The sequence below is a fragment of the Dasypus novemcinctus genome, chromosome 3, assembly GCF_030445035.2.
Source record: "Dasypus novemcinctus isolate mDasNov1 chromosome 3, mDasNov1.1.hap2, whole genome shotgun sequence".
Lineage (NCBI taxonomy): Eukaryota > Metazoa > Chordata > Mammalia > Cingulata > Dasypodidae > Dasypus > Dasypus novemcinctus.
This window is the reverse complement of record NC_080675.1, coordinates 3,941,843-3,957,486: the sequence shown is the minus strand read 5'-3', so window position 1 is coordinate 3,957,486 and position 15,644 is coordinate 3,941,843. Positions and strand designations below refer to the sequence as shown.

The following is a 15,644-nucleotide window of genomic DNA, read 5'->3' as shown; positions in this document are numbered from 1 at the left end:
GAGCTAAAGCAGTGAGCAGACACCACGGGCCCTGCCCACTGGGCCCTGCTCAGGGACCAGCAGAGCTCTCCTAAGGGACCTAAGACTGCAGGGTACATTGTCTCAATTCACAGTAACAGTTGGGTCCAGGTGATGTGGTTTCTGAAGCCCGCCCTAACGGTGGCCCCTGGCTCTGTCCTCGTCATGCCGTCGGCATTGGATGCCAGCTTTTACCACCTCGGTTCTTCCACGCTCCGGCATGTCCTCACTGCCCGGGCGTAGAAGCTTCTTGTCACCGTTCTGTAGGTCCTGTGCAGGCGCAGCCAAGAGGAGCAGGGTGGAGACAGATAGACTTGTGTGTTTCAGAAACTTGAATTCTTAGACTTGTTAAAATGTTTGCATACTTTTTAAATCTTTTCACCTTTGTTGATTTTTTAATTTCATTTTTCACATAAATATATTGCTTATTTTACTTTGTCATGAGTGGGAATGTGGATGCAGTGGGAGAGCAGGGGAGCGGGTGACTGAGTCGCTGGGCGCAGCGGGGTTTGCTGTCCTTTAAAGTCTTCTTGAATATGATTTGTTTCTCTAATACAAATGACGTTTTACTGTTTTTCAGAGAGAAGCTAAAAATGAAAGAACGAGAAGAAGCATGGGTTAAAATAGAAAATCTAGCCAAAGCAAATCCCCAGGTACTAAAAAAGAGAGTAACGTGAAAATGTTGAGGGTGTTACATGATATTTTTATAAAATAGGAATGTGGCTTCATCGCGGGAGGGGAGGGAAATCGATTCCGCTAACATTGTATATGAAAATATCTGCAATAAAAAACACTTTTCAACTTTGTAACCCTCTTTTTGTACAAGTACTTATTATTTTGCCCCACAAAAAATTTTTACCACAGAATTGACATTTTTTCTCTGCTCTTTAAATAAGATATGAATCTTATCAATATACTGTGGTAAAAAGAAAACCAGGAATCAGCCTCAGTTTGTGGACCAAGATTGTAATTTGCTTTCTCTTGCAAGTGTCATAAATGCTGTGGTTCAAGCCATATTTGCCTTTCTTTTTGACATCGGATTTATTTAAAGGAAAGATTAGGTGTGAAGTAGACGGATAGTGAGGTTGATTTCCTCCTTCCTGAAACCAGGGCTTGTTAGGCTCAGCTCCACTGTTGGTAAAAACGGCTGCGTTCTGCCCCAGCAGCGGCGATCCCGCTTCCACCCGGTGGAGCGCTGGCCAGCTGGTGCGGGGGAGAGCGGACCGTCGCCTCGGGGCTGTTAATTCCTGGGTTGCCGCGCAGGGCGGCTGCAGTGGGCTGGCCTCTGGGTTGTGCCTTCGGTTTTATGTGTGCGTGTGTGGACGTTGGCCCTTGGCGCGCTGGCCCTGCCCGCATGGCTCCTTGTCCTGCGCGCCAGCCTGAGGATGACGGTGCCACTCAGCGAAAGCCGTCGGTTAGAATCTTTGCCATGCTAAGAATTCTCAGACCTCCCTCCACTCTCCAGAGAGAAGATACTTTACTTTGTAAGAACCACTTAGATACCCTGAAAATCCTCAGAGGCCCAGCGGGACGAGCCGGCTTGTAAATGCTCACTTGGTTTTATGGCAGGTGTGCTATGTCAGAGTTGCTCTAAGTTGGTGTGGCAGTTTTTAAATCTTTAACATTTAAGAAAAAAGTGATACATGAATGTGAAGTTAAACGTGTATTTTGCCTGTATAATAGCACATTGGTTTGTGTTCCCTTTGATAAAACTGCAGTTAAGTTAGTTAAACATAGAAGAATTAAATGACAGTCTTAATAATGTGTGTCCTTGATGCCACCTAAAGCAACTAGCCTGCCAGCCTTTTTTTAACAATATTTATCCACGCCCGTACATAGAAATGCTGTTTCCAAACTCCCGTCTGAAACGGTGTAGGACTTTACTTAGGTAACAGGAGGTACCCTGCCTTAAAGAAGAGGACTTACCTTGGAGGTGAGGTGAAGTCCTTCCGCACCTTGGTTTTGCAGCGTGGGCGCGCACTCCGGGCAAGTCTGGGTGGGCAGGCCCTGCGCGGCAAAGCCGAGGTCCTGCTTCACCCTGGGGGCCTGGACAGAGGCAGCAGGATGGCCTCCCAGCCCCGGCGGCCCTCGCGGCAGAAGCGACACCCTCGAACACTGTAAAACGTGGACAGAGCAGGGACTCTGGTTCTATTGATTTGACATAGAGCATAAAAATAACCTACTGAAGAAGTCACAGCAAACTTTCCCATTACAAATGAGGAAGAGCTGGTGGAGGTGTTCGCAGCGGGCCCTGTTTCACAAGTGTGCTAACGTTCCTTCTGAACAAGCTGTGCTCTCTCGTCCCTTTTTCTGATCTTTTCCTGAATCGTCTTACGTTATGGTTTTCCTTCTTTCTGGTCACTCTTTAAAAATGTCTGATGTGTAAACACTGGTTTTCACTCACACCTACCCCTCGCTTCAGCCGCTTGTGGACTCGTCGGCCTGCTGTGGTCCCGGTGTGCTCCCACCCACCTCTCTGTTGAAACCGTCGTGGCTTGCACTCCGCACATGGTGTTCGCATGCCCTGCTCCACACTGCAGTGCCTCTAAAATGGAAAATACTTCATGGCTTGATAGCTCAGAGCTAGGAAGCATGGCCTTGGCTCTTGCCTTTTGTTCTCTTGAGAGTAAAATTTCTCTAGGTTGCAATCACTGCTTGCTGTTTATCAAAAAAAAAAAAAAAAAAATTTTATGGACAATACAAATTTTTGTTAATTAGGTAAAGAAAGAAAATAGTTGGATATTTGAAGCTTGGTTTTCCATCCCAAATATTTACTGACAAATATCTTTCTGATGCTTACCCTAGTTTTTCATAAACCAAAGGTTTCGTGGATTCCACGACATTAAAGCAGGTTCCCACTTAGGCCTGTTGTGGATGTGGGAAACCTTGGGCTGCCTTTAGAGTTTTCAGGCTTGCCTGTTCTAGAAGTTGTGGCAGCTTTGTTGGGATTTTTTAATAACATATGCAATTTAATTTTTAGACTCCTTAAATATTGAAGATTTCTAGTATCAACATATTTCTCCTAATCTGTCCAAAGAGATGATGTTACATTCCTGCTTATTTCTCCCAACTTGAATAGGAATACTGCAAAACGAGGACACATGATGGTGGGATTTAAGTGTAGCTATGGCTCAGTGTTTTCTTTCCCAGGAGGCTCAGGAGGGCAAGGTCTTGGGTGAAGGTTTGCCTTTCCTTGGAGAGATGAGCTTCTGGGAGAGCCCGCCTTCTTTCACCCCCTCTGAGCTTCAGCCCTAACGACCATTTCCCTCCTAGTGACGGCACCTCCTGCCTGAGCCCACTGAGTGCTTGTGCTGTGAAGAGTTGTAAGCATCCTTGTTCACAAGCATGTGCCTGGCCCTGGGAGCCAGTGAGGACTTGTGACCCTGAGCGCCTGCCATGGGAAGCACTCTGGCATTAGCCAGAGACCATGTGCTGGTTTAAAACCATGCCAGGCGCGCCTCCATGTGCATCGCAGGTCCTTGTGCTCCTGTCTCCACCCCACCACCCAAATGCGAGCCCTTCCAGAACAAGCAGTGCCAGGTCTCTGCCCGCAGCACCCCGCACCACTGTGCACACCGAGATCTGGGGTTGCCAGGACTGCAGGAACGAGCATGGGAGCTGTGAGGGAGCCAGAGAGAGGGATGTGAGGATGGGCTGAGAGATGGGGCATGCCCAGGGACTCAGCCAGTGTGAGCCGTGAGGGGGCGCCGGGACAGACGCAGGTGTCCAGGGCCCCGAGGCAGGGTGTGGCAGAGAGGGCAGGGGCGTTTGGATTCTAGCCCATAGCGTGTAGGGGTCAGCCCTCGGCAGCAGTGCCGCCAGTTGGGTTTGCAGTTTAGCTCATGGCAGCGATGTGGAAGGGGTGCTGGGCACTCAGGGCTCTTGTGGAGTGCATGGAGGGAGGGGTGCCAGGTGGAGCTGGTGGGGGTAGGGGCTGATGGACTCGGCATCCAGGGGTGCTGAGGCTCCCGCTCATGGGCATCCCATTCCCAGACACTGTGCTTGGGGGCCTGGGACAGCCAGGGCTAGCGTTCAGAGGAGCGTGGAAAAGGGGAGAGGCCTGCCATCGACTGGGTGGGCAGAGGGGAGAGGGGCCGGAGGCAAGCCAGGGAAGGACGCCATTGCAGAAGCCCAGGGAAGTCCAGTTTCAGGAGCAGGTGCGTGGGCAGCTGCCACGGAGGGGTGGAGTAAGATGCCAGCCAGAGCCTGGCACAGCAGCCCAGAAGCTGCTGATAACCGTGGTGGCAGCGATTCCCTCCACAAGGCCAGTGCTGACACGCGACCATGACGAGCTGTGTGAATGGTAGCAGGTGGGGGGTGGCAAGTGGCCCAGGAGGACAGGGTCCCAGCACAGGTGGGGTCTGGCTGTGGGCAGGCCTCCCACTGAGGCAAGATGAGGTGGAGGCAGGAGTAGGGAAGCTTCCCCTCCTGTGAGCCCCTTGACCTTGGCAAGCTGTGTACGTACAGCTTGAGAGGTTCACTGCAGCTCCCAGCAGACACCAGAGGCTCCCCTGGCAGTGACGTGGAGGTGCCTTGTCTCACGTGAACCAACACAGCACCATCCACATGGTATTATTCCCATTTTACACTCATGCAAACAAAAAGTCAGCAAGACTCAGTAACCAACAGGCAACCTGTTTGCCCTTCAAACCAGAATCTGGCCTGCTGGGAGAAGCCCTGGGTCCGCTGATAGGGGGCAGGAGAGGGGCCAGAGAAGCCTGTAGACGAGCCAGGCAGTAGCACGGGAGACCCTAGTATGCAGGAGCGGCAGGCGGCACCTGTTAGCTTTGGGCTCATCCAGGTTGCATTGAGGGCGTGGGTAAAAGCGATCCGTAATGGGATTTAAGCAAGTTAGAAAAAGAAAGGACGAAAATGCAAGAAGCGTGATAAAAGGGAGAGGGGTGTCTGGGGCGAGCTGCCTCTAGGGGGGTGGCTGGCGTAGGGTGGGTGGAAGGGGGTGGACCAGGAGGCTGGAGGCAGTGAGGCTGCAGGGCTGCCTTCGTGGACTGGAGCAGTCACTGGGGTCAGCACAGAGGAGGTGTGGGCCGACCTTGGGCTGTCCGTCACAAGTTGGAGGCCCCGGGGCCGCAGGCCTGGAGTTGAGAGGTGGGCTGCGAGAAGGCCCAGCCCACTCTGCCACTCTCCCGCCCCAGTGCTGGCTGGACTCAGTAGAAGGAGCCGCTTTCTGCCATCGGGAGGCTGCAGGGAGCCCAGAGTGCGCAGTCCCCAAGAGTTGACCTCCAGCACATGGGCAGGGGGCGGGCGCCAGCGGCCCAGCCAAGGACCGAGGTGTTGAGGACAGAAGCAGCTAACAGACAGTGACTCCGCACTTTGCATTCCAGTACGCAGTGTATAGTCGAGCAAGCACCCTGAGCATCCCGGTTGCAATGGAGACAGATGGGCCTTTATTGGAAGATGTGCAGATGCTGAGAAAGACAGTGAGCGAGGAGGCGCGTCAGGTAAAAGTACACGGAGCCAAGTGGGAAGCACTCTTTATAGACCTGCTTAAGAAACACAGATGGCTTTAGGTGGTGACGTGTCTACACCAGTCAGTGCCTTCTGCTGAAACCAAAATTAAAGTCAAAATGTGGTGCTCTTAGAGACAGTTTTATCCATAGGTCTCAGTCAATGATCAAATTACTGAACGCTTTTTAAGGATTCAGAAAGTGCCTGAATTTGGTTTCTCTATTTACTTTAACAGTGATAATCCCAACTCTGAACTGTTCTTGAAGTGTTAACTTAAACAAAATCAAAAGCTTCACAGTGATAGAGCTGACTTTAAGGAGGTACCAGGACCTCATGCGTGGGAAGCAGGGGCTCAACCACTGAGCTACATCTGATCCCCAAACCTTTGCTGCCCTTTGCCTCCCTCTGACTTCCGCTCTGGCCCAGAAACATTCCCTCTTTGCACTTCCTAGCAGTCACGGACACCCCCCTCTTCCCCGGGCCTAAGGCTGCCAGGCTGCAGGACACCCCCACTCTGCCCTGGGGCCTGGGCTGCAGGACACGCCCCTCGGCCCCGGGCCCGGGCTGCAGAATGGTCACATCCAAGCAGCCCCCAGTGGCGGTGGCCCTGCTCTCCATTCAGCCCGCATCCAGAGGGAGCCCCCTCCTCCTCCTACCACAAACACGGGCCCTCTAGGCCTTACAGGGGTGACTCACCATGTGCCTGCCACGTTAGGGAGCCTTTCGCCTGCTGCATTTCTTGGAGCCCGCTCTCCTGCGTTCACTGCAGTAAGCTCACATCGTTCTGAGGGGACTGACAGGCAGGGCCCTTTAGCCAGAGCAGGAATCCCCACAGATGGGCGGCACTGTGGTTCTGGAATTTCAGAGGTTATGGTGGCCACTTTCATTAAGAAGATGCCATTGAAAGAAGAAAAAGTGGCTTGGCTGTAGGCATGTTTAGATTATCCCCACCGTTGGCAGAAACTCCGTACCCGCGATGCAGGTGGCTTGTTGTTGCCAGGGAACTAGCAAAAGTTTTGCTGCTTTTCGGTGTTCCTTTTATTTGGAGTAACGCACACTGCCCACTTGATCAGACAGCCCGCACAGCCTCGACCTGCACTGTCCAATTTTGCAGTCATGGGCCCCAAGCGGCTACAAGCACTGAAAATGCGGGCAAGTCCCATTTAGAGATGTCTTTAGTCCTAAACACGCTGGGATTCCAACACTCAGGTTCCTAATATTTTACTGTTGATTATATGTTGAAGGGACTAATTTTGGATATATCCTGTTAAACAGAGTATTGAAAATTCTTTTCACCCATTTCTTTCTCTGCTCGCAGTGCGTACTGGGAAGTTTGGCACGGCAGCCATAGCTGCTGCACCCTTTCATCTGGGCGGCACTGTCTAGACTCCACGGTGCCCCGGAGCAAGAGGCCACCTGGGTTTGGCCACCTTTACCTGCCTCTTCCTGCCCAGCTGTTTCCTTGCCTCAGATTGAGATGAGAAATAAGGGAATGAGCATTTATTTCAGTTCATCAAATTTTGAAAATACACAAATCTAGTGGAAAACTTAACGTACTTTGAGTGAACATCAATAACTCATTTTTTAATGAATCTAGTTAAATTCCTTACTCTTTTCACAATTAATATTCTTAACAATGAATAGATTTAATCAGAAACGTGAAAAACCTTTCAAATTTTCTTCTCTTTATGAGGGTATTGATTTTCCTTCTTGATAATTTTTTTTTTAACTTGGAAGGAAAGTCAAGGTCACCCTTTTTGATTACCATTTTGCTTTTACCACTGAGGATCTGAGACCTCGTCCGCAGACAGCTGGCAGGAAATCAGTCAGTGCCCTTCCCAGGAGGAAGGCTGTCTGTGACCATCACTGCATGGCAGTTTCTAGGTCAGTTAGGCCCCACAAGTTAAAGTGAAAGTTGATGATGTTCTACAAGCAGATTCTTACACATTAAATACTTTAGGGTTGGGGGATAAGGGGGTTGTATGTCCTTTGACTTAGGTCAGAATGAAAGCTGGGAGGAAAATGCTGTGCCCCAGGTGGTGAAGGTGCCAGTTGGGGGGTAGAGCCCCATTTTGAGGCCTGCTCTGTAGGATATCAGGAGCTTGATCAAGACGAAGAACGCACACCCAGCCAGCATTCTTGTCTTGAGTAAAGCTGCCTTTCAAAATCAGCTCTAGTCCCACCTGATGCGCAGTGCCGGGAAACTTCCAGCTGCCCAGTTCTGCCCAGTGTCCCTGGGAGAAGGGCAGGGGCCTTCCCTGCGGCCGGCTGCTCATCTAGTTCCAGAGAAGGGACGTTTCTCAGGGAATTCATATAGCATGTGCCCTTCCTTCTGCCTGTTCAGGATTCTTCAAATTAGGTAATTAGCTGAGACTCTGTGATCGGCACTCTTCCAGGAATACCCCCGCCCTTACATTCCTTCCAGAAGTCTGTGGCACACGTTCGGAGGTTGAGGCCGCAATGCCATTAAGGAGTTGGGTTCTGCTCAGGGGGGTCTGTAGGTTTAAGACATTTTCAATCAGAATCCCAGCACGCTGTTCTGTTGGGGTTTTTTTTGTTTTGTTTTGTTTTTTAGAAATTAGCAAGCTGATTCTAAAACTCGTGAAAATGCAAAGACTCTGCTATAGTGAAAACAGCTCGAGAGAAGAAACAAGACTTGTTGTGTAGGCTTTACAGTTAGCACTGCCCTGTTCGAGACTCACAGCTTTCTGTGGATCGCATCTCAGCCTGTCAACGAAGCTGTTTATGGAGTGCTGTCTCTTAGGCATAATACTTGGAATAATAGGCACTTCCTAATCTGAAAACGCATGGTGTCACTATTGCCAGAATTCCCAAGAGCACTGTTAAAGCAAGTAGACCAAGAAGAGAAGGAATTTACATACATAATTTGGAGAGCAAACTGGTATAAGAAGTCATAGCTAAAAATTTGCAATAAGGTTTCTGAATTTTATATTTAGAATTTGGATACTTTCACTATCTTTTTAATTTTTTCAGCTAATTTTACATTTCCAGGATAATTCCATATTCCTTTAAAATGCTTTGAATGTGGGGTCAGGACAGTTAAGAGAAGCGAAACAGTAGTGCAGAAGACTAATGACGGGAGGCATGGTTCCTGGTCAGAACCATTATTTGGCTTTCTTTCAAGAAACTTAATGTAACCCCATCCAGAACATCCAAAGAAAATAGTAAATTTCTTGTGAAGAACATTTGTGTCAGAGACTTTTAAAACATGTACAATTCTCATTTTAACAGTTGGTCGGGAGAAAAGCAGTGTCAACCACGCAAGTAAGGAAGTTGTAGAAAGTCGAGAAGTGGGAAGTGAAGGTATTTGTTATTAAATATATAAAGTGTATTTAAGGCTCTTTTTATGTAGGAAAAGAATTGACAAGTAAATGTGTCCATGAAGTATTTTCCCTTTTTCCATGTCTTTCCGGGGTCAAGACCAAAGTAAAGAAATCTGGTCCCACAGGGAATTTCAATTCCTTGCACCCTAAATGAAGTAGTAGAGCTCACGTTCACTCCTCTAGACGAGGGGGAAAGCGTGCAGCTCGTGTGTGCCTTCCTGTGTCCTTTCACCCTCTCCTGTTTGCCTTTAGCCTTTGCCACCTGCCTGTGCGCTGCCAGCCACAGGCCCTGCCTCTGTCTCCCGCGGGATGCCCCTTGGCCACCCGTGTGCTCCCTGCCACCTGCTGGACGTGCCCCGCCTGTTAGCGTCACGCCCCCCAGCGAGCGCTGCTCCTTCGCCGTCCTTTGTCTGCATGGTGTCTCATCTTTCCTTCTTGGCTTTTGACTTCACCCTCCACTCTACCAAGCCAGAAAGCCTGAGCGGAGAGGCTCAGGTGTGGCCGTTAAAATTTCTGCTCTTCCAGAAGCTCTGGTGTCATGTTTACGCATTTTCTAAATGTGCTTTTTATCAATTCCACTTCCAGGGTTTTTCACTATTGCCTTTTTCTATTAAAATGCTATTTTCTTCTCTTTGGAACACCTGTTTCAGCAGTAATTAAATATTTCAATACATAAAAGTCTTGATTTTCTTCTGCTTTGGTTTTGTTTCACAGCTCAATAGTTAATGGACATAAAATGCAGGGTAGACTTTTACCCCTGGGTTTTTTTCACAGTTGAACGCAGGCATGCTCCACAAAACACGGCCCACTTCTCAAGCACTGCAGCAGGGCCTTCTGACCTTCCACATCTCCCATGGCAGGTTCTGACACCACTCGACACTGGGTTTCAGGGTCACAGGTCACAATTCCTGCCTTCACCATGAACGAATATTAATATTCAAATAGCATTTCTAGACACCATCCTGAAGTGATGGCACAGCAAAATTCTGTTTAAACCTTGACTTTATTGCTCTTCTCATAAGATACGTTTATAAAATCCCTGCTAAGAAATACTTAGCTCTGCAGAAATGTGAACTTTGCATTTATGACTCTTGCAGTTCTTTGAATTTTCCATTAAAAGAAGAAGAAGGAAAAAAAACGCATTTTACCATACCACAGTTAGATGGCTGAAAACTGTGAGTTTGTTGGTATTAGGTTATTTTAGCTGTCCGTCGACTTGCTTAAAACAAGTTATTTTCTGGTGGATATTGTTTCACCACCGCAGAAGGCACTTCGATGCTCTCATCACCGTCTTCCTTTTGATGGAGACTTGGTTCTGGCAAAGGAACTTTCATCCAAGAAGGTCTCCAGTTGCTGGTGGTCTCAGGTGGACACATGTTTGGAGGATTTAGGTGGCCTTGCACTTTGTTGCAGAATACCAGTGTCAACAAATTGCCCTCTTTTATAACAGAATAATTTGTTTAACTATTACTCATAGAACGCACCTATGTGAGTGTGTCAGCTCCCAGACCCGGCCCCCTTTTCTTTGCAGACATAGTTGTCTAAATCCCTGCACAAAAATGGGATCCATTTCATTTCTTTTCAAAAAGTAAAACCAACATTTCCCAAGCTCCGAGAATGGAGTGGAGAAGAGTCTTATTTCTTACCCTCAATATTAGGAATTTTCACATAAATACTTTTCCAAGTGCTGGAAATTTTAATGTCATTTTAAGTATCCTTGTTCAAATTTCATATGTTAGATCCTGTACTTCTTAATCCAGTTTAAGTAAGTCTTTTTCATTCATCCTCTCTACGTCCAAGGGAAAGACTTTCCGAAATGCTTCAGTAATGGGTATGGTCAGAAGATAGCTTTGGTAATATTAAGTGAAATTAGAGTGTATTTAGGGCAATTATTAGAATGAGTGAATTCTACAAAGTAGAGGTGCTAAATATTCTGTACCGAAAAACTACTCTTTTGTAGAAGCCCTAAATGCCACTGTTCTACACACATCCCTTCCCACTCGTCTTTAGATCGTTTTGAAAGACCAGATGTTTCGGTCATTGCTGAAGGCCCCGTTCCATGTGGGAAATCGGCTCTTTCCCCCTGGCGCGTGAAGCCTGGAGTTTGTGTGATGCCCCCTGGACTCGTAAAGTTATCGTTGGTAAGCGACTCACTTTGCAGAGAGCTCGGTGTTCAGCCAACTCCGTTGCGTTTTTAATTCCAGGCACCGAAAGACCAGAAGAAGGACCGCCCTCTTGCACGCCGCAAGTCCGAGCTGCCTCAGGACCTCCACACCAAGAAAGCCTTGGAAGCCTACTGCGGAGCCGGCGAGCTGCTCTCCCGGGACGGGCACTAGCCCCCCGAGGACCACGGGGGGGGGGGCGGGTCTTTCCTGGATTCTATAGAAAACACGTCCTTTTTGTGCCATACAAGTCCGTTAGGCTGAGTCAGCGCTCCTCAGCGCAGTTCGGTAGGAAGCACGCCCTTGGCGCCAGCCCAGATGAGGAGCTCAGGCGGTGGGGGTCGGGCAGGGCCCGGTCCTCAGCCCCCCCAGGGGCGCCAGGACCTGGTCATCCTCGAGCTCTACCAAAAGGGTTAAAATGGGCGGTTCTAGGGCCGTGACAATGTTTTTCAAATCAAAGGAGCACTTTTAAAAGTATTATGTATTTTTTAAGACTTTACAACCTTGAAATTGTTTCCCCGTGGTTGTTAGGCCAGCAGGCTTTTTGTTTCTGTTTTATTGTCATCGAAATGGTTCTTTACTTTTCATGTTCTAACACCGCTTACTGAAAAAGTAACGTGACAATCCTCAGCCTCTGTTATTTTCTAAGGCGTTTCATTCCTTAGTGACGTGAGTACATGTCCTCCTCCTTTTCCATACACCTAAAGCCATATTCCCAAGTCTGTGGTACGGCACCAGATTCCAGGAGTAAGCTGGTAAAAAACATTTATTTTAAAAAGAGCTTTCTCGGTCAGCCTTGACTGGAATTGGGGTTTTCAAATTGTGTGTTCATACTTTAATTTGCAGAATTTTTTTTCTTCACTTCGATATCTTTGCCTTTTAACAAGGCTCTTGATTAATAAGATTAATCTCAGAATTCCCTAAGTGGAAGACAGTTAAAGTGAGGTCTTTTTTAGTTAAACCAGTTCTTGACCTAATGCAAACTGCAGCTGCCTTTTAGCATAACACGACAAAAACAGCGCTGTTGGGCCAGCCGTCGCCACGACGCCCCCTTACCCCTGTGGACCTAACGACTTAACGTGGCTCTCGGAGCATAGAGGAAGCACTGGCGAGGGTGACGGTCAGATGACTCTTTTTCAGTTTCATTTGAAAAGAGCACACGTTATCAACACCTCATAAGTACAATATCCAAGTCTCCATCGCTCTTCAATGCTGCTATCTATTTCACAAACTTATTTGCATGTTTGTATTGAGCTTTTTATTTTAGATGGAATAGCACGAGGAGAAAATCTTTAAACTTAGTGCTGTGTCTATTTTTTTCTCTCAGGGTGGCCAGTATTTGACTTATTTATCCTGCTTGAAAGCTATTTGAAATGTGCACTGCTATTCTGAACAAGTGATTCTAGTTTCTTTTGTCTCTGGCATAAGATTATATAACTTAATGTTAACCTGTCTTGATGCATAAAAGATAAGATGCGGCTTCTTTTAAGATCTGTCTTTAAATCTAGGTCTCCCATATCCATTAAGTGTCCTAAGAAGCAGGCATAGTTGTTCTCACTGCTGCCAGTTGGTTTCCTTTAAACCCATCAACAGTGCGTATTTCCTTGTGTCTTGGAGGAAAATCACTTTGGGGGAGGGGATTTATTGTGTTAAGAGCAAGTACTAAATTAAAAGATGGCCCCATCTTCAAGTGGGAAAGTCCATTCTGTGAGAAGAAATTCTTCCTGAGAAACTTGACAAGTATCTATCCATTTTACCAATCTATAATTTTAAAAAAGTTTAAATGCCTTCTCCTTTTGAGGGAAAAAGGGTGCTTTTTATTGTATAAAGCAGCGTCTTATGTATTTTGATATACCATTGTTTGAACTTCCATCTTTAGCTGATAGATTCTCAAATATCCTTGATTTTGGATGTTCACTAAGTTTGTGAGAGAGGTTTCTAGAAAGAATCTCTTTTTGCCCTAAGGGGGAAAAAAAAAACAAAATAGCAATGTTTGGTTGAGTGTGTGAAGCTCAACGTGTAAGAACATCTTTTTTGTCTAGGTTTTATTTTTGCTCTTTTTGAAGACAAACATTCACCAAAAAAGTTTTGAGAGAGACTCATTTTCTTTGACAAAGACATTACTTAATATTTTGACCTATTAAACTTTCCCTAGTCAGTACTTGGATTCCCTGTGCTAATCATTCAACTTACATAGATGCACTGTTTATTCTGTACCAAACTGATTTCAAAAGTACTACATTGAAAATAAACTAGTAATTTGGTGACTGTTTTTCTTCATAAAGTCCCAGATTGGCATCTTCACGTTTTCCAAACTGTATCTCTACATCAGAAATGTCACTATTCCGAGTGGTCTTTTTAGTGTGGCTTTAGTATGGCTTTCTTTTACTATTGTACATACACTGTATCTTTGTTTTATGGTAATAAGTAATAAAAATGTAGACTTCATATTTTGTACAAAATGTCCTATGTACAGAATAAAATAGTTCATAGAAACAGCAAAAATAGATAAGTGGCACAATTATTTTTCTTCAGAAAATACCTGTAACTATGCTTTAGTGAAATGTTAAGTACCTACATATTTTTTAACATTTTGTAATTCAAAAATTTTTGTTTTGACATTGTTTATGAAGAGAAACTTCATACAGTTGCCATTTAATATTGCTCTTTTATCTAATTTTAAAGATTCTAAAAACAGTGTATCATATGGACTAAATAAAGAACATGTGACTTTTACTACTCATGAAATAACCCTAGCCGTGGTGTGGGGCAGGCGTCCGTGCTCCCCTGTGGACTGCCAGGCAGCGCTTCTCCTGGGGTTGCATAAGCTGTTGACTTCTTTAGTGGGAAAAGCAGAAGTGACTTTTTATGGACCACCTCTCTTTCTTTAAGGTAAATAGTACTATTGATAGAAATTCAGTTATTTAAGCCTTAATTGTGATGCTTTAAAACCTCCTTGGAGAGGAATTCAATGCTTGAGAGTAGAGGCTCACCGAGAACCTGCATTTGGGGTCCTGCCTCGTCCACACTTCTCTGAGGTCACCCGTCCTAAACCTTTCCTTGCCTTAATTGAATCTGCTCAGGTTCCAGAGGGGGCCAGCTCTTTGGGGTGCACAGGTGCAGATCCTGGCCCTCAGCCCTTGCTTCCTTTAGCCTTCAAATGGTCTCTGACTCCCTTCTCATTGGCAGATGCAGACGTCTGGGGGGGGAACATGAGACAGGCTGAACATCTCCAGCTGAGAACCTGGCCACACACCCCCACTTCCACCCAGGAGCAGGTACTCCAGTCTGGAGATTTTTCAAATCTGGGGACTTACTAATGTAGCTATCTCCTTAGACTACATGTCCCCCCACCCCCAGATTCCTTTTCTCCCATCTAGAAGTCGGGGGTATTGAGTAATTTCCTGTGGCATAAGAACTTACTATTGAGGCACCAGCTTCATGATGTTCATCTCATGGGAGCAAGAAGCCTGAGAACATATGTGGACCAGATGTGGCTCAAGCAGTTGAGTGCCGACTTCCCACATGGGGGGTCCCGAGTTCGGTTTTTGGTGCCTCCTGAAAGAAGGGGAAAAAATATTAACTCAGAGTTGCTGGCGTGGCTCAGTGGTTGAGCGCTGGCTCCCCACACACAAGGTCCCAGTTTCAATCCCCGACTCCAGTTCCTCCAAAATGAACTGATTTTGTGTCTCCTCTCACCAGGATTGGTGTGACACGCAAGTAACTGGTGCTCTTATTTCTACATTTATGTCAGGTACCATCATAGTTGACTAGCTTACCTGTCTTAATTCTCACAACCTGCCAAAGTACTGGTCATAACTGTCTCACAAATGAAGAAACTGAGGCACACAAAGGTTAAGTCACCCACCCAAGGTCACACGAGCGCCAGGTGGAGCCAGGTTTCAACCCAAGTTGTCTGGCCCCAGGTCCTAGCCCTTCCCACCGTGGGCTGCGGCCTGGGCACACATGAGGTGGGGCCCACATCTGCTCCTCACCACCGTTACTTTGTAGAAGCAGCCCCAGAAGGCCAGTGCTGTGGGGTGACCATGAGCACAAGGTGGGGGCCGTGTCTGCTCTCCCCACTGATTCACACTGTGTGAAATGCCCCAGAGACAGGCTGTCCTCTAACTAGAAGAACCTTAGCAATATCTAGTCCAGCGGCTTTCAAACATACTTCAGAAGCTACTTCATTTCAATTAGAATTTTGTATTTTATTTTATTACACCAAATTTCTACAAGATGGAGACCACCAACACATTCGTTTGTTTTTTTTTAAAGATTGACTTATTCCCCACTTGCTGCACGTTCTTCTCTGTCTACTTGTCTTCTCATCTTCTCTTTAGGAGACCAGGAACCGATCCTGGGACCTCCGACGTGGGAGAAAGGCACTCAATCACTTGAGCCACCTCAGCTCCCTGGCTTGTTGTGTCTCTCATTGTCTTTCCTGTCGCTCTCTTGTTGCATCATCTTGTTGCATCAGTTTGCGGCGCAGGCCAGCTTCGCCTTCACCAGGAGGCCCGGAAACTGAACCCAGAACCCCCTATATGGTAAACGGGAGCCCAATTGCTTGAGTCACATCCGCTTCCCAACACATTAGTTTTTGTTCTCATTAATTAACTTTATAATGTTACTAGTGCAAACCTATAAAATTTAT

General features: G+C 46.9%; 1 protein-coding gene across 5 annotated transcripts in view; it reads left to right on the top strand.

The window, feature by feature from the left end:
- Positions 1-13,738, top strand: part of PPP2R5C (protein phosphatase 2 regulatory subunit B'gamma) — a 183,281-nt gene extending 169,543 nt beyond the window's left edge. For 2 of the 5 annotated variants that reach the window (XM_058291558.1, XM_058291572.1), the window contains 3 exons: positions 599-671; positions 5,361-5,477; positions 11,033-13,738. In XM_058291558.1, the coding sequence (XP_058147541.1) occupies positions 599-671; positions 5,361-5,477; positions 11,033-11,164 (322 nt within the window). In that variant the 3' untranslated portion in view covers positions 11,165-13,738. Of the gene's footprint in view, positions 1-598; positions 672-5,360; positions 5,478-8,736; positions 8,809-11,032 lie in introns of all 5 variants that reach the window. The other 3 variants (XM_058291566.2, XM_058291578.1, XM_071213689.1) reach the window with 2 other exon arrangements.
- The last annotated feature ends 1,906 nt before the right edge of the window (positions 13,739-15,644 follow it).